This window comes from Elgaria multicarinata, chromosome 3, assembly GCF_023053635.1.
Source record: "Elgaria multicarinata webbii isolate HBS135686 ecotype San Diego chromosome 3, rElgMul1.1.pri, whole genome shotgun sequence".
Taxonomy (NCBI): domain Eukaryota; kingdom Metazoa; phylum Chordata; class Lepidosauria; order Squamata; family Anguidae; genus Elgaria; species Elgaria multicarinata.
Genome location: NC_086173.1, coordinates 65,682,265 through 65,707,234, shown reverse-complemented (window position 1 = coordinate 65,707,234; position 24,970 = coordinate 65,682,265). Strand labels below are relative to the sequence as shown.

The 24,970-nt window shown below is 41.9% G+C and overlaps 1 protein-coding gene across 2 annotated transcripts in view; it reads right to left on the bottom strand.

The window, feature by feature from the left end:
- Positions 1 to 2,992: 2,992 nt before the first annotated feature.
- GABRG2 (gamma-aminobutyric acid type A receptor subunit gamma2) overlaps positions 2,993 to 24,970 on the bottom strand; it is a 91,216-nt gene continuing 69,238 nt past the window's right edge. Inside the window, exons 7-10 of one of the 2 annotated variants that reach the window (XM_063120555.1) lie at positions 11,839 to 11,991; positions 8,419 to 8,624; positions 6,159 to 6,182; positions 2,993 to 4,727 (exon numbers count right to left, since the gene is read on the bottom strand). In XM_063120555.1, the coding sequence (XP_062976625.1) occupies positions 4,452 to 4,727; positions 6,159 to 6,182; positions 8,419 to 8,624; positions 11,839 to 11,991 (659 nt within the window). In that variant the 3' untranslated portion in view covers positions 2,993 to 4,451. The remainder of the gene's footprint in view (positions 4,728 to 6,158; positions 6,183 to 8,418; positions 8,625 to 11,838; positions 11,992 to 24,970) is intronic. The other variant, XM_063120556.1, reaches the window with a different exon arrangement.

Genomic DNA, 24,970 nt, shown 5'->3' with positions numbered 1-24,970 from the left:
ATTCTAAGTCACAACTTTGCAGGCATGGAAGGCATTGGGTTGGATCCCTTGGTAAGGGGAGCAGGATTGGGTGCCCCATTTCCCCCTTCAAGAGGGGATCCACTTAAGGGACCATTGGGAGGTGGCATTAAGACCCAGGTCAATGTGGAGCTGCACTCTGCCCACAACTCCAGGGTGGCAGAAAGGGGCTCACTTCAATGGTCTGTACCATGGGGTGTGCCTCTGACTCCTGCCCAATGAAGCACCTGGCAGGTGGGCCAGGTTGATGGGAACGGACTGAAAGCGGGTAGCCTGATTAATGGATCCATGTCCTATGCCTCCACCAATTCTTTTCCAAGCTGAGCCAATGAAATTGTGGCCAATTATTTAACCCATCCAAGTCTATGCCTGAATTTGTTTCGCCACCTCCCTGTGCACTGCCACACACAATCTAGAGATAATGGACTCATGGATTTGTGAATTGGAATTGCAGTCACTTGCCTTGTCCCAGCCCCCATGCATTCATCCAAACCTCTGCACATAGCCCATGCATGTAGTAGCCTTGCAATGTTGCAGTACTCTGCAATAATGGAGGGTACAGGCCCTGTGTATAGCTTGGAGAAGTGTATACTCTGCACAGAGTGTCAAATGAACATATAGAGGGCAATAGCAGGGCTTGTAGATGTGGCGCCAACAGTTGTGACCAACCCCCCCCCCCCCCGTCCCTAGATTGTTCATTCTCTCTATATGGCTTTCTACACAAAGTGAGAGAGCAAGCTGTATGCAGCAGAAGCAGAGAGACATTTTACTGGGAATTCTGCAAAAGCAGGGGACTGATTAACCAGATCTGCATTCTTCAGATTTCAAAATAATAAAGATCCTACTTTCAACCAAAATGGAGCTATACTGGAGCTAAGAATTATAGATTAATTTGAAGTGGGCGGAGAACATCCTTACTCACTGTTGCCTCAAATTATAAAGGATCAGTAGCTGTGCTGGGAAGTCTTACAGAAAGCAACCTACAACTCAGGGGAGAATAAACTACAGGGAGAATTGGTCTGACACAGAATAAACCAGACTGCTCAGAAAGAACAGCTTATGAAGTTCCAAGTTTAAGCATTGCAATTTCCAACTAAAGGCTCTTGTTGTTGTTGTTATTATTATTATTAATAATTATTATAAAGCGCCATCAATTTTCATGGCGCTGTACAGAATAAAACAGAACAAGACAATCTGCCATATGGCTTACAATCTAAAATCACCGTAACAGACAGGGGAGGGAGGGGGAAATTGTTGTCTTGGACCTCTGAAGCTCAGGTAAGCCATTGGAGAATGACTACCTTGAATTGTTGGATATGTTGATTTCTGCTGGATGACCTAAAGAGAAGCAGTCTAAATCCAGCCTTCTGGAGCCCTGCCCTCTTCTGTATCTGGTCACGCTAGGCAGGGCTTTAACTGTTTTGATGAAGAGGGGATTTCACCACATTCTCCATATATACAAATGACACCTGCTGAATTTCCCTTTTCTATAAAACTGTTAAAGTTACAGGAGCCCTGTCCTCCTTTCCGTATGGTCACCCTAAGTTATGGCTGATTACAAAGATGTCAGTGCAAACAAATGTTTTCCTTGGGAAAAGGAGTTGGGTCATAGTGGTTGAACTTCACTTCTTACAGGCTACCATTTTGGCGTTAGCTAGACCTGTTGGGCTGCTGCTGCTTTGCACAAACTGAGATGACCCACTTTCCCATGCACATCGCAGGGGAAGATTAGTTGACACCCTTCAGGGAAGCTGTGTGGCAGTACTAAGCTTCTCATTGAGGAATCACTGACAGCTTTCCAAAGAATGTAATTCTTGTGAGTCTGAAATCACTCTTCTGAAGTAGGACAGTCCCAAGAGATTGATTGAAACAGTGGGGCAAATTGCCAAGGAATGGTATGTCAGTTATATGCCATTCCTATGGCATTAAATGAATTCCATATACAGTGCACCAATGCAGTGTTTCTGAGGTACTGAATACAGCCATCGGACCACAAATAAAGGGTAGCGTGTGAGGGAGAAAATGTGAACCACATCTCCAGTCCCTTAACAAGTCTTTACTCTCCATTAGATCTTGGCTGTGTTTTTCTGCCACTCATTTCCTTTACGAACTGTGCTTGCTACTATACGTGATCCGTTTCCCCCATGAACCTCAATTAGGTGGTGACATTTGCAGGACATAAGTTCCACAAACACTTGTAAAGAGCTTTGCTGAGAACTTAATGGGAAATTTTGCATGCAATGAGGTTAGGTATGTGCCTAAAAAGATGGATTCAAAAGCAGTGTCTTTTAATCACTGTCATTTTTAAATTAGCAACTCAAAAACAACAACACAAAATATGTTCCTTAAATAAAAATGAAGTTATTGAAAAGTACTTAGAATTTAGATACACCAATGTGTGCATACACACACATGAGAGTGCACGCACGCACACACACACACTTACTGAAGCCAGGAGCAAAAACTACTGTAAGCTTGAGTGCAGCAATTTTATTGGAAAAAAAAATCTATGGGTATGTGCATTTCCTTCATTAAAATACATTAGACAAGGAGCAAGTGATGATCAGGAGTTAGTTATACCTTTCTATACATGTTTATTTCCAAAACTATACAGACATTGGAAAATGGTCCTTAGATTTCTGTATTGGCTATCAATAATTCTGCAATGATAATATAGATATAGATTTTTCCTCCTTCCCAGTTTCAAACCTACTTTAGATGAAATGGCATTTTCGGTTGGTGGCCATAAAAAAGTCAGCCACATGTGCATGTGCTTAAGGTTGCATAACTAAACACTGCAGTATTTTAAAACCAGTAGCTAGCTTAATAAATTTCAAGATCCAATCAAGTGGGGTTTGCTACTGTTTTAATATGCTTATGCTACATTCTTTCGCTTTCTTTTTTCTTTGTTCATTTGTTTCGGCTACGGGGCGGTATATAAATGTAATAAATAAATAAATAAAATAAATTCAAAATTGCCCATGTTAGCTATGGATAGACTCTGTGTCATAAGTGAGAGACCCAGGGAGTGGGGGGAGTGTAGCACTAAAGTGCAGGGCTGTATATTGGCACAATTGAATACGCCCCAACATCTGCCTGGAAAATAAATGTGTGCTGTATTTGTAAGCAAATATAGCAAAAGCTATATTCAGCTCGGCTTCATTCAAATGGATCGTGCAGCTCAGCAAAAGTATTCTAGGTGCAAATGATCAGCATTCAGAGTGGGGAAAGATCCGTTAACTGCAAACAACTGCTTCAGAAGACCACAGCCAGTCTTGCAGTACATAATAATTGCAGTTGCTATGGAAAGTGAGGAATAAAGTAGCAGCTAAGGCCTGGAGCTAATCTATAGTCTAAGGTTTTGGTGTTGTTGTTTTTGGCTTTACTGACTTGCTCTGTCTATGGAACGGATGGTGTTTGTTCAACGACTTAAGGCTTGCCTAACTTCTGACCAAAAGTGCTGTCTGACTGTTCAATTCCTCCATGCATGAGGGAGAAGGCGTTTCTGCCAGAAAAATAAAAATAGGGTGGATGTTAATCCACATTTTCCTGCTACAACAGCAAAGCCAGGGTTACAAAATAAAGACAATACTGTATATGGTACCTTTGCTCCATTTATTCCCCCCTCCCCCCAAAAAAAAACTTCATGCACTAGACCCAAGTACTACAAGGTAGTGAAATATATACAACATTTGTACATGTGCTCTTAGGGAGGGCACCCAAAGTTCTACTTTTATTTGGGTGCAAAGAAAAGCTACTTTCCCCCCTAGAATAGTTACATTGATCTGAAGTGAGAGATGACTCTTCCAAAAAGAAAAGCCCACTGAGGACAAAGATATCACATATTTATAGTCAATGCTAACAAACTATACAGTATTTTTTACCGTTGTAATTGTAACTGTAATCATTCAGAGCTGAAACTATAGTACCCAAACTTTCAGAGTCTGTGCAGGTCTTCTTCCCATTGTCCCTCTCAGATTCGTCGGTAGCTTTCCGGTAGCTTGATTTTGTTTGTATCAAATTGCTTAAAATATAGAATGATAGCATTCAAATCACAATAATTTTACTGTAGTCTTAGACAAATGATATGATGGTTGCTATTTACTGGGTCATTATGGCACTAAAGAATGCACACTTCAGTAAAGTGTGTTTTAATGTTCAACGTTCCATGAAACTCTGATGCTCAATGGAGCTAAAATGAGCTAGGGCTGACCCACTCCAGGGAATGCTCTGTGTGCGTAATGGTGCATGTGCAGAGTATTTCCTGGAATTGAAGAGAATGGGGCGGCTCCTACTTGCAGGAAAGTCCCCTCATGCGCACGTTGCACTACAGCCACTCGATCATGGCATTTCAGTGGGTTTATGCAGGAAACCATAATTTCGAATAAATTCCAAGAATAAGGCTCATGTCACCGATTTAACTTTCTGCTTGTTTAAAGGTAAAGGTAAGACACCCAGTAGACCAGATTAAACAAACAGAAGGCAGTTGGGAAGAATATGCGGGCATAGGAGTCCATTTTGGCAATGCGAATATGTATTCTTCCATGCCGCCAGGCTCCTGTTCGGCAATCCTCAAAGCAGCAGAAAAAACTTGCACAGTCCTTGCCGTCAAGACATTCATAGCCATATTCTTCATCCCGTTCTTGGAGGTGTGTGGCATTGTTCATTTGGATAGTAGCTGACCTTGGACGGATGTCAATCGTAGGTGCCTACGACAAAGGAGTAGCAAAAAGGGAAAGAGCAAAGAATGAATGTTCTGCTCCTTGATACAAGCTTCTAGTTCAACCAGCACCTGGCCGGTGAAAATCTGTTGCTCTATGTAATGGCTGAGTGAGGGAATTCCTAAGGTTTTAAGGACGTTATTATAATGATGAACCCCTAATTGTGAACTTATTCAAAGGAACAATCCGACACATTTTACTCAATAGCAGCAGGTCAGTGGGGTTTAATTCCAAATAGGAATGCAGTCTAGAGAGCACTGTGATTCATTTGCCCTGTTAGCTGTACAATGACTGCTAAATATAGGAAGGCTATCAAAGTCACCCCCCACCCCACATAATATTGTACACAAAAGAAAAAAAAATATGGAAATTGATGCTTTATGTTTCCGCATGGATGGATACCTAAGATTGGTTAAGGGGAAGGGGATACTACCAGATGAATTACTTGATCATAGGTTAGATGGGTCTCTATAACGATCCCTGCTACTAAGCATTCCTGACAACATGCAACTCTGAATTAACCACTATTCGCCAGCTAAAAGCTTTGTGATGCCAACACAGTATACAGCAGCTGTACATGTATAATAATCACTTGAATCATGTTTTGCTGAGAAACTCTTTTGACCCCTTTGGTGAACATGCTGCATGAAACAGCAGCTGACACATGAATGATCGAAAAGAGTTGGTTGTTAAAATTAAGGCTGGAGACAGAAACTCGATTAAAATTAATTAAAATCATCATTTTAATTAATCGTTGATTTAGCCATATATATTTATATACACGTATATATATATATTCACACAGAACTCAATCCATTCATTTCAGAATGATGAATATTTTATACAGCTACCTGTATTTGCCACTTTGGGTAACAAGTGTCTGAAGAGCTAGTGACAGCATTAAATGTAAGCACTTTACACCCTTTCAAAACTCTGAGAGTTTGTATAAGAACAAAATTGGGATCATTCCAATGGTATCTAATAGTTTAGTACATATCTTTGATACATTTGTAGTTTGCATATCTTCAAATGAGAATAATTCAGAATCAGGACTGAGTTCTAAAAGGGTTTTTCTTTTTTTGGTGAATTCTTGGTGTAGCTGGTGGTACTGGACCGGATCCCATGGGTAACTAAATAAAGAGAGCAACACAGATGTTTGGGGTACACTACTTGGCTCTCTTCATGCATGCGATCCAAACATGTTAATATCCTTTGAACTCATCACAAGTTCAAAATAGTAGTGAATTGGTGTTTGGGCTGCTGAATCAACTTCATGTTAATTTCTAAGTATTAGCCATTCTACTTCACTGCAAGGCTGCTTCAAGTAGAATGCATAAATATCTAATAAGCCTTTATTGAAGCTCTAATTGTTCAATTCAGCAGTCACATGCAGTGGGTTTCTATACCAAAAGATTATACCTTGAATGAAAACATCCGAAGAAGCTTTGGTTTTGTAGACAGAAAAAAAAAAGAGTTTTCAAATTAAAGAAACGAAGAAAGGAGGGTGGGGGAAGGAGACAAAAGTAGCATAAATTAAAGATACTTTGCTAAACTATATCAAGTTTTTAACCCAAAAAAAGAACCAGAAAAATAATGTAAGATAGAATTTTAAATAAGAACTTGAATTTAATATGTAAAGAAGGATCTAAGTTACAAAACTTGGAATTCTGATTTAAGATGTGTTGAGGGTGGTTTCTTCTCAGCTATTTCCGGGGTTAGGCAAAAGACATCAGCCTGGTTTGCACACAATAACAACCTAAGTTTTAGAAAAACAAAACAAAACTTGGTTTGTTGTGAATGAGTCAGTGTGCTCGTCACTGCAGTTTGAACATTCCTGCTTGGCTCTTCCTGCCAATGGGAACAGCTAAACCATGAGCAGTTGTTTATTGCGATGACTGAACATGGAAAGTCTCCCCTGAAAAGCCGGCAGACCTGGAGCCACCCTCATTGGCAGGTGGAACAAATCAGGAGGACTTGTGTCACAGTGAGCAGCATGCCGGCTTATTCATGGTAACTAAGGTTTTTTAAAAAAACAAACAAACTGGCCCGTCATTGAATGCAAACTGGGTTACTGTGGGCCAGATATTTAAATGTTATCTTTAGTAAAAGGCAAAAGATTTATATGATCTGAAGAGAAACCAGAGTAAGATATACTTTGAACATTATCCATTTTTTGATGATAACTCCTCTGTTAGGTGGAAAAGCTTCTTGAAGAGACACTATTTCCTCTTCAAGATGAATAGTCCACTAGTCTTATGCTCTAGTCCTGCCCTGCCAAGGTTGCAGGGAAAATGAGAAAAAACATCAAATCAATTGATATTCATTTGAAATATTTCTATGTCACCTTTCATCAGTGATTTCAAAGTGATTTACAAAAATTAAAACAAGGTAAGGAGAAATAGATCATTAAAAGACAAAGAGCAGATACAAGTCACACAAGTAAAGGTGCAATCCTACGGCCCCTGGCAAGGTTTGGGACTTGGGCAATTGCTCTGCCTTGGGTTCTTCCTCTCTGACTCCTATAGGGTATAAGTGTAACAGTCAGAGAGTAAAATGTAAAAAAAAAATTAAAAAAAATGTCTGCATAAGTAAACATGGATTTGCCTGATGTTATATACTTGGATCAACCTCTGCTGGTGGATTTTGTGCAGCAGCTCAAACCGCAATGAGCCCCTCAGGAAGGTGAGCAGAGATCCATGTGAATGGAAAAGCCCTATGAACTCACTTATACGTGGAGTTACAAAAAAAGGGACAATTGCATTGTGTTAATAAAACACCCTACAATGGTAAATGGCAGAAAAGGAGAAGAGAGAACAGTGAAAGTCAATAAAAAAAAAAAAAGAAAGAAGGCCGATAAAGTGGTGTTGCAGCGGGGAGAGACACAGGAAGAGACATTTCATCTTTTGAATTTTGAATTAACAACTGCAAACTCTACAATCCTCTTTCAGTTTATACATTTTACTTCTATGATTGAAAAGGTCTATAGTATCATCAAGGAGAGGTATTACCAAGTTTGCCTACCTGAGGTAACCTCCTTGCTTTCATTTTTTAATAGAATGGGAGGGGCAGGGAAACCCATAAAGAGAGTAGGCCCATTCCCTGTAAACACCCGGTAACAGGCCTGCCTTCTTAAACAAAAATGTATCCAGTCAGGTACTCCTCAGAACCTGCGTAGTGCTTGTATGGGAGGAGTCATTGGTAGTGTGACCTAGCTGCTTGTTGCCATGGCACCCACCCAATGCTTGTTGCCATTGCAACTTAAATTGAGGCTGGCAAAATTATGGGTTGTATACAATATTTGTCTAACCTAAGTCTCAGTCACTTCAACAGATCTACTCTAAGTAAGACTAACATTGGATACTACCCAATGGATGCACACCTGAAGTTGCTTCTGGCCCCACTGCTTCCAACCAACTGGAACCATTCTGCATTCTGTTTAAGCACATAAAAGATACCTGCCCCTCTGCTCCCCTTCCATGCGTTGGGTATTCTAAAGTAATTTGGCTTTTAAAGCCTGCCCTGTTTGGGGCTGGTGGGAGCATAAATACAGTAATGCGATCTGCAGTTCTCTTCCCTTCTCTGGTCATCAAGCAAACCTTGCACAAAACAACAAAGTGTTTCCTTCTGGAAAACATAATTAAAACAAGGGTATCAGTTCACATCATAACAAAATACATACAGGGTTTTTCTTCTTTTTGTCTTTATCCTTGCTTGGCTTTCTGTTACTGACAAAATAATGGAGAGTCCCATACTCCACCAGCGCAGAGAAAACAAAAATGAAGCAAACTGATACAAAGAGATCCATTGCCGTCACATAGGAGACCTTGGGCAGAGATTTGCGAGCGATGGTACTAAGGGTGGTCATTGTCAGGACAGTTGTAATACCTAGGAAAGGGACAAAAATATTCAGAAAATATATATTACTATTTAAGGTGATGACCCTCATTGCCCCTTCACCCACAAATGAAACAGACGAGACAGCGAAGGGATTGAGCTAAGGGTCATACTTTGATTAAACACACTAATTGATCTGTAATGGAATAACTATTTAGCTGACAGGCCTTCTTATTTCTTGTTGGGGGTTACCTGCTACCAAGGTGAGAGCAAGAAAACAGGCAGGGCAGTCCCTCTGCCAGTGGGATGACACACAGCCCTGCTCAGCCAATCAGTGTGACACAAAGGCAGGCCCCAGATACAGCCACGTGGTCATGCTGAGGAGGGAGGAAAGGATGGAGGCAGCCAATCGGGGTGCGTGGGGAGGGGCATGTTTCAGAGGGGAGATTCACTATTTATGAGCCACATTTGCATTATTCATGAGCCCCCCTATGGTGAGGACGGAGGGGGGGAAAAGCAGGAAAGGAACAAGACTACTAGCATCCATGCTGACATGGACTTTCAACTAGTTCAACTGTAGTGTACCAGTTTAAACCAGTCAAAATAAATATCTCTCAACCTTCCAGTAGTGCAGAGTTGGCGAAAAAGCATCCTTCCCTTATCCAACTAGAAAAAGAGAACTCTCTAATTCCCCATTGGCTCCATCCTGTGCCAGCTAACCCTGCCCTGTCCAGAAGATGGCTTCCGCTTCAGACTGAGACCACAAAGGAGGTGTGACCTCCTCAAATAGGCATGCCAGTATTACCTCCCCACTGGCTGACTGGTATGAGGCCATTTAGTTAGCTTGGTGTCAGTCCTCAGGCCTGTGCTCTACTCTAGCAACGGAGTGGAAGCAAAACTGCTGACTCCTCCTGCCCCACCTGCACATCCATATCAATTTGGCAGGGTAGGGGGGCATTATTTTGTCTCATAGTAGCTGGTTCTGAAATACGTCATGCAGTCTGAGCATATACTACATGAAAGAATCAAGAACTATGATGGGGTTTACTTCTACGTTAGTGTGCGTATAATTACAGAGCTAGACTATGCACATAGAAAGACAACACATGAGAGCTTGGGAAGAGGAGAAGCGCCATGAATGTAACCCGTAATTCTTTTTTTTTGTTTCTGAAACGCGAGCTCACAGGCTCACACTCATGAGCCTATCTATTTAGGGCCAAATAGTTGAACCTTGCTGCAAATTTTGGAGTGCAGTGAGCGTGTGTGTGTGTGTGTGTGTGTGTGTGTGTGTGTGTTTGGGGGGGGAATAGGGATATCTTTCGCAATATAATTTCTGTTGGGAAGGTACATAAAATGGTGGTGAACATCAGTAGAAAGAGCTTCTGTGGATACGTGTGAGGCACATTTTCTCAGTGCTAGCCTTTTGGCATTACAGGGTGCCACTTCAGTGGACCCCCAAACTTAGGGGATTTTGGAGGGGACTCTAGAGGAGAATCTACTTGTGGTTGTGGTGGTAGGAGCCAAAAAGCTTCCATGCACAGGGGTAATATTGCCTGCAACACTTTGGATTCTGGCCTTATTTCCATTGATTTAGGGTGAAAATCCAGATTCCAAAGTATGATTATCCCCTCTGTTATATCACATTGTGCATTCTTAATTGCATTAACCCCTTTGGGGGGGAAAACTCTGTCACAAACATCTTTGAACACTTCAGATCCAGCTTACACATGGATAGCACTGACGAACCACAAGACAGAATTTCATCATGACAGCATCTGATAGAATTAGCATAATTCTAATAATAAATGCATCTGACAGGAGGTTTCAGGCCACATTTCTCTTCTGAGTAAAAAGAACTATGTCCAGTGTACTGCATGAAGAAATTGAGTTTCTTCTGAAAGTAGGGGGAGTATGTGCTTATGTCAGTACATGCATAGGTGGAGCCTTCTCATGCTGCTCCCAAACATGCAGCCAATGTACATTAATGCTGTGCTGACCCCTGCCTCTTACTTTTGTGAAATTCTTCACTCCCTACAAAAGAGGCATTTTTCCCCTGCCTTTTTCATGGGGAAGAAGAGAACATCGATAAAGTGTCTCATTGTGGGGCAGTGAGGGAGAGGCAAGGGGTGTGCTGACCTTAATAAGTGTATGAAGTGGCATAATGGGCTTTTATCTCTTAAAAAAACACTTCTGTCCCCTCCCCTCCACCTCCAAGAATTGCCCAAAAATGGAGGGGGGATATTCAGCACATGTTTGGTTTGCACAACCCAATAACCCCATCATGCATGCTTTCAATGGGGGAGGATGCTCAGGAAAAGCCCCCTACTGTTCAATTCCAGATTAACATTCCTAGCAGGAAGTCCTTATGGGATGTGCCTGACACTTGAGGGATTTAGCAGCAGCAGCAGTACGCTGCAGCTGACTAAGGCTGGCAGAGGTGTTTGTGTATTAACCATGATATATATCTGTGAAATTCCTGTGAGAAACACAAGCAGGGGCCTCAGTGCTTCAGGACAAGGTAAGTGATACATCATAATAATGCCCTTGGGTTTTTGAGAGTGCTGCCTCTCTCTCCTCGCCTCTCCAATGCATTTACAAATATTGATTAACTGAGCTTCCAAATAGCCATCTTTCGCTTAAGATCTATGTATGATCACTGGTCCATGTAAACATCTCACTCGAGTCCGTTCTGGCGTATAAGAACGAAGTGTCACAGCATTGTAAATGGCAAGGTTTGTAAAACACAGGGCAACACTGACACGCAGTAGTGCCTGAACTAAAAGAGCCAGATTTTCCGTTTCGGCTGATGATGAGGCTGCAGTACATCAGCTTCAACTGTTTCATTGTTCCGGTCAAGTGTCAAATGCTGCCTGTGCTTTTCATGTTGTGGAGCTGCTGTATCCATAGACAAAAGTGAGTGACACAATTTCATGAAAGAGAAAATTCAGGCAGAGAAAGAAAGAGATTTTAATTCTACTGAAATTTCATGGTAGTTAATAGCCATCTTGGAAATAATTTGGATTATGGCAGGGGATAAAATACCAAATAAAATCAAATAGGTGTTCCAGTTATACAGTGGGATATCACTGTTTTGTAGCAAAGGGCCCAATTAGGTTAGCGAAATTGATGGGTAAAAAAGTTTCTAATCAATTTTCTGAATTTATGACATTTATAAATGTTATAAATTTATAAACGGGAATGGCAGATTTAAGAGTGCTTTAGGAACACAAACAATTAGAACAGAAAAAATCAAGCAATAACCTACCTAAAGATGTTCGGGCTGGAACAGCATCCTTATTAATCCAAAACGAGACCCAGGATAGCACCACAATGAGTGTGCAGGGGATGTAAGTCTGAATAGTGAAGTAGCCCATCCTTCGGCTTAGATCGAAGTAGACTGCCATGACCACATAATCTCCTGTAAAATATATTTTATACAAAATAACATGATACAGGCCAGTACCAATTGTTGATATCCCATAGTTTATAATAGCGCTGTGCTGAAAATTTCACCCATTCAATTTTCGGCATTTTGTGAGGGGGGGGGGAATGAAAACTTGGGCAAAAGAGGCTGGGAGAGGTGAGAATTTTGGAGGGGGACAGGTTTTCCACATACCTTTTTAAATGTATCCAGTTGTTGAGTGGTCTTTCTTTCTTAAACAACCACTCATTTTCAGGAGCCCAGGAGTTCTTCCTGAATGCTTACTGGAGAGGGTGAGGTCACATGGGCTCCAATAAGCATTCACTAAGAACTGCTGGGCTCATCCAAATGCTGGAGGAAAGGAGTGGGTTTTTTGTTTGTTTGTTTCTGAAAAACTAAAAAATAGGAAGAAGCCCCCTCAGCAACCAGCTACACTTAAAAAAAGTATGTGAAAACCTGGGCACGGGGTAAGTGAAACCCCATTTAGCCTGTTTTTTCCCACGGTCCTGGCCTCAGGTTGGGCTGAGGCCGGGACCACGGGCGTGTGGACCGTTCCGCCGCTTTTCCCGGCTACCGCACTTACGCGCGAGTAGCCGGGAAAAGCGGCGGACGGGCCACAGTGCTCCCGCCCCCTTCCCCCAATTCCCCCCCACGACCCCCCGGCCTCCGATTCCCCCTGTCTCCACATCCATGTCTCGCCACTCCCCCTGTCCCCGCTTGCTGTGTCCTGCTGCCACCGCCGCCGTCACTGTTCCCAGCCGGCGTTTCCTGTTGTCGCCATGTCCAGACTGTGATGTGTGCTGTTGCCATGTCCAGCCGGGTGGCGACAGCATGCATCACAGGACGGACCTGGCGACAACAGTAAACGCCAGCTGGGGACAGTGACGGCGGCAGCAGCAGCAGGACAGAGCGACTGGGAACACTGGCGGTGGTGGCAGCAGGACACAGCAAGTGGGGACAAGGGGTGGCAAGAGATAGACATTGGGACGGGGGGGGGTCGGAGGCCAGAGGAGGTCATGGGGGGGAATCGGGGGAAGGGGAAACCTATTTTTTTTTAAAAAAAATTACATATTGATGTTGGTGCGCTCCTGTGCACACGGACGCTTTAAGGGGGGAAAATGGTGGACACGACGGGGCTTTCCGCGGCCCTGTTGCGCCTTAGTGTAGACAGGGCCTACAGGCTGCGCTACTTCTAGCGCAGCCTGGCCCCTCTTCACCGCTGGATTCGGCGGTAGGTCTAGCAAAGCCCAAAGTTGCCAAAAATGGGGCACAGATTTCGGCCCAGCACTAGTTTACAAACAAATTTTCTACTGTGGTTTTGGGAGACATTAATCTTTCCAGCGTAAGACAAGTTTTTCTCACTTTCCAACGCATTTCACTAGACCTTTGCTCCTTCCAGTTTATATATTTTATCTTATTATTTATTTATTTATTACATTTATATACCGCCCCACAGCAGAAGCTCTCTGGGCGGTTGACAACACTTATAAATGGTAAACATTAAAAAGTATACAATTTTTTTAAAAAATCAGAAACATAAAAACAGCAGTATCCATTTAAGCACAACAATTCTGAGTTCTATTAAAAATAAACTTAACATTGTTAAATGCTGTTAAAATGCCTGTTGGACTATTTAGCTAATTGGCACTTGCCCAAGAGCACCCCCATGAATGATAGGCATGAATTGAAGAGGATTGGTCCATTAGTTGCAATGAGCTAAGATAATTGGGGTGCAATTAACCTTCTGTCCACCACAAGCTGGAAATGAACCTAAGGAAGGATTATCCCATGTCTATCCAGCTCCTGTTACATTTCTCCACAGACATCCTATACTTCAATGCCAGATTAGTGATCAAACTTGTCTAATTCACTATGGCAGCTCTCTTTTAAACAATCTTACTTCCAGAAGACTCTGCAAGACTGCAGTTTGTCAAATCCTGCTCACATTAGCTGTCCATAGCATCCAGGAGTCCTGTTTACATCATTAATCATGGATGAAAGATATTGATAGCAAGAAGTCATCCTCATGCCTGCTAGACATTTTATTGCAATGTGCTGGAAATCACAGCTAAACATTAGCGGCTGTGACCCAGCAAATGAATGCCACAAGCACAGCCAGAACTTCCATTGCTGGTCATGGAACAATTAGCACTCGTATACGTTTGGATTCATTAGCTGACAATAGGCCACAACTACAAACAAAGCTCACTAGGAGTGGGTTAATAAAATCTAGAAAATTTGGTGAATGAAGGAGGCGTGCTACAAAGGGAAGAAGTTTAACTCCATTCCAGTTCTTCTCGCTTTCATTTTTCTCTCTCTTTCCTCTGCCCATTTTTTTTATCATCACCTCCTTAGTCTCCTTCCTTCTCTACCTAGTTTGAAATCACTTCCCTGAGCCATCACAGCCAAACTGGTGCAGGAGGGGCGGGGGGATGATGCAAGAATGGAAAAGGATGATGATGTATTTTGGGGTGAGGAGCAGAACTGACCCTCTTCCCAACCGCAACCCCAGTCCCTTTTTCACATATTTATTTATTTATTTATTACATTTCTATACCGCCCAATAGCCGAAGCTCTCTGGGCGGTTCACAAAAATTAAAACCATCATAAAACAACCAACAAGTTAAAAACACAAATACAAAATACAATATAAAAAGAACAACCAGGATAAAACCACACAGCAAAGTTGATTATAAGATTAAAATACAGAGTTAAAACAGTAAAATTTAAATTTAAGTTAAAATTAAGTGTTAAAATACTGAGTGAATAAAAAGGTCTTCAGCTGGCGATGAAAGGAGTACAGTGTAGGCGTCAGGCGGACCTCTCTGGGGAGCTCATTCCACAACCGGGGTGCCACCGCGGAGAAAGCCCTCCTCCTAGTAGCCACCTGCCTCACTTCCTTTGGCAGGGGCTCACGGAGAAGGGCCCCTGTAGATGATCTTAAGGTCCGGGCAGGTACATATGGGAGGAGGCGTTCCTTCAAATAACCTGGCCCCAAACCATTTAGGGCTTTAAATGTCAATACCAGCACTTTGAATCGGGCCCGGACCTGGACTGGCAGCCAATGAAGTTGTAAAAGGACTGGCGTAATGTGATCTCGCCAGCCAGTCCCTGTTAGTAAACGGGCTGCCCTGTTTTGTACCAGCTGAAGCTTCCGGACCGTTTTCAAAGGCAGCCCCACGTATAACGCATTGCAGTAATCCAAACGAGAGGTTATCAGAGCATGGATAACTGTAGCTAGGCTATCACTGTCCAGATAAGGGCGCAGTTGGTATATCAGCCTAAGCTGATAAAAGGTGCTCTTTGCCACTGAGTTCACCTGTGCCTCAAGTGACAGTTCTGGATCGAAGAGCACCCCCAAACTACGGACCCGATCCTTTAGGGAGAGTGCAACCCCGTCCAGGACAGGGCAAACATCACCTCGCCAGACAAATGAACCACCCGCTAACAGTACCTCCGTCTTGTCTGGATTGAGTCTGTTTGTTAGCCCTCATCCAGTCCATTACCGTGCCCAGGCACTGGTTCAGAACAGTCACTGCCTCACCTGGGTTTGATGAAAAGGAAAGGTAGAGCTGGGTATCATCCGCATATTGATGACACCTCAGTCCACATCTCCGGATAACCTCCCCCAGCGGCTTCATGTATATGTTAAACAGCATAGGGGATAAAATAGAGCCCTGCGGAACCCCATGGCTTAGGAGCCACGGCACAGAGCAATAATCCCCCAGCACCACCTTCTGGAATCGGCCATCCAAGTAGGAGTGGAACCACTGCAACACAGTACCTCCAACTCCCAGCTCAGACGACCTATCCAGAAGGATACCATGGTCGATGGTATCGAAAGCCGCTGAGAGGTCCAGGAGAACCAACAGGGTCGCACTCCCCCTGTCTCTCTCCCAGCAGAGGTCATCCCACAGGGCGACCAAGGCAGTTTCCGTTCCAAAACCAGTCCTGAAACCCGATTGAAATGGATCTAGATAATCCGTTTCATTCAAGAGTGCCTGGAGTTGTCCTGCAACCACCCGCTCAAGCACCTTGCCCAGGAAAGGAATATTAGCCATATTCACTCAGATGCCAATTGCCCCCTCTCCCAGCATATACTAGCTTTGTGCTGTTTTGCAGAATGGGGGCAGTTGGTTGTCCTCTCCCCACCCCCCAAGAATTTTAAAAAGTTTGTGACTGCATACTTGATGGAGCCCTTCTCCCGACATTAACCTACTCGTACACCTTGTTCAGCATCTAAGGCCCTCTTCCAGGTGCCTCCTCCAAGTGAGACTCGGAAAGTGGCAGCAAGGGAGAGGGCCTTCTCAATGATGCCCCCCAATTATGGAACGATCTCCCCAACAAGGTCCTCCTGGCACAAACATTGTTATCTTTTTGGCACCAGGTTAAGAACTTTTTCTTCTCTTAGGCATTTTGCAGCATCTGATGAGTTTTTAATCAGCTCCTGGATTTGTTTTATGGTTACAATGGTTTTAAATATATGTTGTCTCTGTGTGTGCAGTCTGTTTCTATATGTTTATATGTTTTTACATATTGTGTAATGTGTTTTAATGGTTTTTTTATCTTTGTAAATAGCTCAGAGAGCTTTGGCTATTGGGTGGTACAGAAATGTTCTTGTTAACATTATCTTCAATTTCTCTGGGCTATCCATGCATGACTATGGACACACTGGAAAGGAGGGAAGAGGGTTCACCAAAAGGTGTATACTGATTTTTAATCATTCGCACAACATTTTTCAGTGTGGAAAGTGTTTTCCTATTCTTATCATGTTTCTCACTCATTTAATTTACAGAAGACTGAAAATGTTCCAGTAGTTGTAAGAATGGACTCCCCATCTTTCAAAAAAAGCCTCAAATTTCAATAACATAAATCTCAACTGAGGTACAACATGAATATATAAGACTAGCCTGAGCCAGGATCTTCAAAACCTTGAGTTCTTAAATTAATATATTATACTTAATTAGAGCAATTCCCTAAACATATATTAGTGAAAGTAATGTCTGTTCATGAAGAATTAGATTAAAAACAAAGAAATAATGAGTCTATCTATGCCTAACATTGAACACTCAACTGGCAAAATTAAGTTCCAGATGAAAAGAATAACCAACCACCATAAACTTCTTCTGTTCAATTAAAATGAATTGGAGGTACCCAAGAACATGGATGTGGTTATAATGACAACATTTCACAGATGAAAGCAGGAATATTACTTGCACATCAAGGATCACTGCCTGCCTACACACACACACACACACACACACACACACTCAGTATGTTGGGTTAGTAAACATATTTCTCTGTTTTTCTCCATTTATATTTAGACTACAGTCCTATACTCACTTATTCACAGTCCCATTAAACTCAAGGACACTTACTTCTGAGTAGACATGCATAGGATTGCCCAGTGATTCTGGTTGTACTGATAAAACAGCTGCAACTCCATCAATTTTTCTTCATTTATTTTATTTTATTTGAGATATTTCTAGCCTGCCTTCCAACCCAAGGAATTCATAAGGTAGTTTCAAATCATGAAGCAGAAATTAAAGATATAAAAACATCATGACATTATTCTAAAATAAAAGAATAATACCCAATCAGTAAAATAGCAATAAAACCTCATTGTTCATTAGAAGCTTTGGCAATCTAAACAGTTTCAAAGCACCATCCTATGGTTGTTTACTCAGAAATGCCTCGCTGTGTTCAATGAGGCTTATTCCTATCCTAAGTCAGTCTATAAAGGATAGGAGTCTTTACCTGGCATCTAAAAACCAGGCTGTTTTACTGCCCAGGAGCCATCAATGAAAAGTCCCAATCTCCAATCGTAATAGCAAAGAACCAATAAGTACAAAATAACATTCAAAACTCAAATATTTTTCAAGGCAAAGGCTGGGGACACTGGCTCCATAAAACTAAACATAGACTGGGTTCAAACAGCACGTAAATATACTTTAATCACTGGGAGAAGAATGTGTACATTTCAAACATGCACACAATGGATGTGCACATTTGAAATAATACATATGAAAATACATGTGGGTTTTCAGGCCACAAGAAAAACAGACAAATCTCACAATCTGATACAGACTTGAGACTGATTGAGCTTCAAGATGGAATTCGGTGAATTCCATCACACTCGGGGTTTGCTGATTTGCACATCCCTAGCTGTTGGGTCAGGCAGTGTTTCTCCTGAAGTTCCCACCATTCAAAGGAGGCTGTGTTGGAAGCTGTGCATGGTAGAGGGCCATGGAATAGCATGAAAGATCCAGCCCAAACAGGTTCCTATACAGCAATGCTTGCATATCTCCTCCGGCATGGACTGAGGGGAAGAACGAAAATACACCTGTTAGAATTTTCTGGGCATCAATTCATCTTTTATAATCACCACCTTTACTGTTGACAGAAAATAACCAATTACAGTTAACCAATCAATGTTGCTTATTACAGGAAGATTAGCATCTTAAACACTCCTTTATCTAATGTGCACAGGCATGAGTAAAAATCTGGAATCAACCAAATTCAATGGGTCCTCTTCAAGATAACAGGAGGTTGTACAATGCAAAGTGTTTTGCATGTTTTACGTCCTAAGAGTTTTCCTTGTTTGTTTCAATAATGAGTGGTGTCAGAACAACAGATGGATAGGAAAAGAAATGAAGTAAAACCTATGATGCATGCTCCAAATTGGTTGAAAGTTTCCCCTGCAGGTAATCAATTGCTCTTAAGGACTGCTCACAATCAAATGTTTAACAGCTAGAGTAAACATGGGTCACTGTTTTGGATGATAACTGGTCGGTAAATTTTTTTTGGCACAACTGACAATGTCCACATGGCACGTAGTCACCCAGATCTAACACCAGCTGTCCTAACAAGCAATTGTTTTTACAGAGAAGGAAAGGATGGGGGAAATGGGGATGATTTAGAATGTGGACATTCTGTTTAAGTAGAGAAGATATTTTAATTCATGCAGACCTTTGGCATGTATGCTAGTCTACTGTTGAAAGGGATTGAACAGGTTGCACGCTGACTATGTATTTTATTGTTGTGTCCTTAATAATCCTTTGAACTGATTTGTTTCTATATCATGTTTTAGCCGAGAGTCTGTTCTAATCTCTATTTTATCATTGTTAGCACCTGTAGCACCACATTTGGTGGAAAGCTGTGATATAAATTTAATAAATAAATGAACAAATACAGGTTCAGTTGACTTAACTGCATTGTGGAAAAGAATTATTTAGCATGCTCTTGCGGGGGACAGAATAAACATCTTTTTCCCTTGCATGGCTATATTTTATAGTATTCATTAAGAATCTGAACAAATATCTTTTCAAATCTGAGACCCAGCATTTGAATATGCTGTCAAGCTCTCTGAACCACCATTTATAGCAAGGCACCCGACACCTCTAAAATTGTACATCTGATGAGTGGCACACACAGTGTGTGTGAGAGAGCTATTTATTTATTTTATTTATTTATTTATTTATTACATTTCTATATCGCCCAATAGCTGGAGCTCTCTGGGCGGTTCACAAAAATTAAAACCATTCAAAGTATAAAACAACAGTATAAAACCGTAATATAAAATACAATATAAAAGCTCAACCAGATAAAAACAGCAGCAATGCAAAATTACAAATTTAAAACACCTATGTAAGGAGGAAAGCTGCCAACAATTACCACAGGCACTGCACGGCGTTATGAGTTACGTATGAGTGCTCTGTTCCTTCCAAACATCCATTTCCAAGCCACAATTAGGGTTTCATTATGGAAAGAAGTGAATTAACATTACATTTTAAGATTATCTTTGGAATTCAGGTATACACATGTTTGGTTTTCCAGTTTCTGCTCTGAAAATACATCCCAACCAAGGCTGGATCTACACTATTGCTTTAAAGCGCTTTATAACAGTTTTATAGCACTTTAAAGCAGTTAAAGCGCTTTATAACTGTTATAAAGCGCTTTAAAGCAGTAGTGTAGATCCGGCCCCCGTCCTGTGATTCTCTCTCTCTCTCTCTCTCTCTCTCTGTGTGTGTGTGTATGTGTTTATGTACTGTGTCTGTGAGGGAGAGTTATTAATTATTAGATATGTTTACAGGAATAAAATTGCCTGCATATGTGAATCCACATTCTAGTTCATCACATGGCCACTGCTGTCAAAACCTATAGTTGGAGGGACTTTGCACATGAGACCTTACTGCACTGTGGGTTTGTTTTTTAGTCAATCATTTTGGTGTGAAATGGATCCACAGAATAAATGCTATTTCTTCCCACGTGATGGTGTAACAATTCCCTAATACATTATACGTTTCGTCTTTAAATGTAAGCTGAGAGTTAAAAATGCAACCTTACCAAAGAATACAATATAGTCACTACAGCCCAGTAGCTCTTGACATTCTCAGGAGCTCTATTGAGTTTCAGATTATCCAAGAACTTCTCCCCTCACTGAGGAACTGATCCCAGGAAGTGAACTCAAAAGCTCATGAGTGGAACACAGTGTGTCTACCAGTTACATAAGGAAGAAAGCTGCCCAGAGTTTGCACAGGCACTCTGTGTATGTGATAGGGCACCTATGGAGCTCTGGAATGCGGCTACTGGGCAATGCAAATACCAGTGATTCCCAAGAGTTGGAGGGGGATATGTCTGTTTGTGTATCTCTGGATGTCCCTGGTGTGTGTGTGTTTGTGTACGTGCTTTATTTTTCAGATTAGTTCTGACAGGCTTACAAAACAGCTTTGGTTGCTGTGCAAAGCAGAGCTTCTATATTTGACTAAAACTTTCAACATATTATGTAGGCAAGTGGGACACAATTAAAAATAAATGGGCCTTTTTAATTTAGAAAAGCAGCACAGTGTCTGCCTGGAGATTAGCAAAGACTTGTCAGGAAGATTTCTGGTGCTTGGGATTAGCATCCATGTGAAGAAAAAGCACTGATGTAATAGATTGAGTTAGCTCTGAAGGTACCATTAGGCACCAATGTGTAAATAATCTGCAAATGAAGAAGCATCTGCTTCATTCCCTTTTAGTAAGCTACCACTAGAGATGAGAGCTTTCCCTGCTCTTCTGGGCTGGTTCAGACTGGTTGAGAGATTTACTTTCCAATTAGCCTGCACGGTTCACTATTATACCAATAATATTCAAGGAAATTGCTTTGAGATTGTGAAATAAATGAGATTTTAGAAGGAGTAACATTTCCAGATCACACAAACTGTACTGCAAAAACATCTTCCAAAACTAGAGCCACAGTTCTGACAGCTCAGCTGTTTCAAACTTGTAAACTTTAAAAGAAATTGTAAATCTCTCTCTCTCTCTCTCTCTCTCTCGTTTAATAGTAGGAGCCAAATGCAAGTCTCTGTATTTTGCCAGTGCAACATTGTGAGATTTTGTGTCACACTGATGCCCTGCTTTATTTGATCAACTGAACAGCAACAAAAATAATTTATCTTAGCCAACAGTAATGGGTTCACTGCCCAAACCAATCCTTGTAGCAAAGTTTGTCTGCTAAAGGTTGTTTTTCTGTGTATGTCACTGATTTGTTTTAATGACTGTGTATATTATGCCAAGTTGGACCAAATACCCCACCCACCCTTTTTAACAGGACAATTCATCCCTCACAAGGAAGGCATTTGGAAACTTGTTGGGAGGCATAAGAATGTTCAGGGGTTCATGGTCTTTCCTTAGAATACAAGATGGGGGGCACTTGGCTCAGCAATACTACAAACGAGAAAGATCTTGGAATTGTTGTAGATCACAAGCTGAATATGAGCCAACAGTGCGATATGGCTGCAAGAAAGGCAAATGCTATTTTGGGCTGCATTAATAGAAGTATAGCTTCCAAATCACGTGAGGTACTGGTTCCTCTCTATTCAGCCCTGGTTAGGCCTCATCTAGAGTATTGTGTCCAGTTCTGGGCTCCACAATTCAAGAAGGACGCAGACAAGCTGGAGCGTGTTCAGAGGAGGGCAACCAGGATGATCAGGGGTCTAGAAACAAAGCCCTATGAGGAGAGACTGAAAGAACTGGGCATGTTTAGCCTGGAGAAGAGAAGATTGAGGGGAGACATGATAGCACTCTTCAAATACTTAAAAGGTTGTCACACAGAGGAGGGCCAGGATCTCTTCTCGATCCTCCCAGAGTGCAGGACACGGAATAACGGGCTCAAGTTAAAGGAAGCCAGATTCTGGCTGGACATCAGGAAAAACTTCCTAACTGTTAGAGCAGTGCGACAGTGGAATCAGTTACCTAGGGAGGTTGTGGGCTCTCCCACACTAGAGGCCTTCAAGAAGCAGCTGGACAACTGTCAGGGATGCTTTAGGGTGGATTCCTGCATTGAGCAGGGGGTTGGACTCGATGGCCTTGTAGGCCCCTTCCAACTCTGCTATTCTATGATTCTATGATTCTAAGGTAGCCAAGCCATCCTCCCCCCCGCCGACATCTTTTTTTTTATCACAAAACTGAAACAACAACAACAACTTGGCACTGCTTCAAGCAGGAGCTTGGTTGTTCTGCTGCATAGATGGGACACAACATCTTTCTCTGGGGCATTCTTTGGCAGAAAAAAAGATGGCTGTCCCACTGTAGTCAATGGGGGCAGCCATATATTCCTCCCTTGCCAATAATGTCCAAGAGAATGACACTATTTCATGATGTAGCAATGTCCTCAGGAGCATTCTGTCCCAGAAATGGAGAGGAGTAGCCATGCTGCTGCTTGACGTGGCAGCAATGTAGGTGTTCATAGCCTTCAAATATTGAGTTTGTTCTGACTCTATACTGTTAGCTTCTCCCTACCCGGTGCCTGTTTACACTTCCCTGTGCCTGTTTGCATTCTCCTTCCCTCTTTATTGTTTACTACAACTTTATTAGATTGTAAGCCTATGCGGCAGGGTCTTGCTATTTACTGTGTTATCTGTACAGCACCATGTACATTGATGGTGCTATATAAATAAATAATAATAATAATAATAAAGGCAGGAATGCACAACCTTTTTGACCCTGAGGGCCACAGGGTCAAAAAGGGATGTTTTAAGGATATTTTAATCATGTGTGCTATGTTTTTAATCAGTTTTTAATGTGTTTTATATTCACTGTTGTCCCCCGCCTTGATCCAAGTGGAGAGGCAGGTAAGAAATATATTATTATTATTATTATTATTATTATTATTATTATTATTCAGTATTGATTGTGGGCTAAGGGATGCCACCCCCTTTGGTCTTCCTTTATTTCTCTTATTAAATCAAAGGATCCGAATTATGGGGTGGAACATCAGAATGCTGCACCCTCACTCTCACTGACCCTTTCTGGCCTCATAGCAGCCAGCCCAGCACTCTATATTTTCCCTACTCCTTCACCGCTGACACCATTAAACACTGTACCAAACGTTATGTATTCCAAGAATCCACTCCAGTTTAGGAAACAGAAATAACTTTAATTAACAATAAGTAAGGTTATGCAGTTACAAAGCTTATGCTTTCATCAGGTTCAATGCTAGTTTATTTCATACAGTTTCATTTGCAATCCTGCCTACTCTACCCCCTATTCTACACACTCCCCTCCTAATCACTCTGTTCCCAAAATAATAAAAGCTGATGCTCCTACACTCTCTCTAGAGCTTTCACAGACAAACCCCAGATCTTAACTTCTTCAGCAGACCCTAATTTCAACAGACCCCCGCTTTCTCTCTCTCTCTCTCTCTCTCTCTCTCTCTCTCTCTCACACACACACACACACACACACACACACACACACACACACACACTCTTCTACTGCTTCCCTTAACTCCTCCACTCACTACTAACAACCATTCCAGACCTTTGAACCACCAGCCAATCAGCATTCACTTCACTTTCTCTCCCCTCTCTCCCACTAGGTTTAACTACTTTCCAACCTGGCATTTGGAGTCCACACAGCACACACATCTTAAAGGGCAAGTATCATTTAAACATCACAAATACTTAATTTATATACATTGGCAACAAATAGTAAAACATCAAAAAATGCCCCCAAGGGCATACTTCTGAGCGCGCGCACGCACACACACACACATGCACACAGTCTCCCTCCCAACACATACTCCTCCATAACCGGAAGCAGGCACTCTGTATATTAGTTTCTAAAGTGTCTTCTGGATGTCACCTATCCATATTAACTGTTTTCCATGGAATGCACATTCAGATGGACATCTCAATCTATATTATGGCTTGACTTGAGCTGGACTAGAGGTAGGGGGTGTTAGCTTAGCTGCTTTGGCAATGGGGACATTATTCCTTCCTCATCAGCAAATGTGTTCATGCTCTTTAACCCCTCACTATCCAAATTTCTAAATGCATGGGAGTACAAAAATATTCACAGAACTTCCGCCTACTGTGGATCTAGAACTGGCTGAGCTCTAGATCGACAGATTAAAATAACACTCGTGGATCCTCATAAATATATATAGGAATTAACTCAGACCATCTGGATCATGCTACATTCCCAATGTTACCTTACCAAGGAAGAAGCAGGCCACCATATGGTTCTAATTCTTCCTAGTCCCCAAACCAACAGCAGCCCTGTTCAGACAACATGCTAAACCATGCTGCTTCCCTTAACCATTCTGTGGTTAAGCAGCATGGTTTAGTGTGTTGTGTGAACCAGGCCACTGCCTCACACCAATGGAAATTTTATACCTGGCAAGACGTCTTTTCATGCCAACTTGCTAACTGCTGGGTCCGTGTGAGAAGCAAGTCCTGACCTTCTTGACTGATTGCACTTTTGAACTCCATGTTAAAATGCAGTGTCAATTCAAATTTGCCACAGATCTTTGGAGGAGATAATGCTGTTGACCACACATGTGAGAAAGTCACATGAGCTCCAGCTTCTGCCCAACTCACAAAACTCTGCCAGATTATGACAGCAGTGATCCCTGGAATTAATGCGCAGAGAGTCGTGTAAAAGGCCAGAAGCACAGGCACAAATTGCCCAAGCAGGTTAATGCTTTGAATTT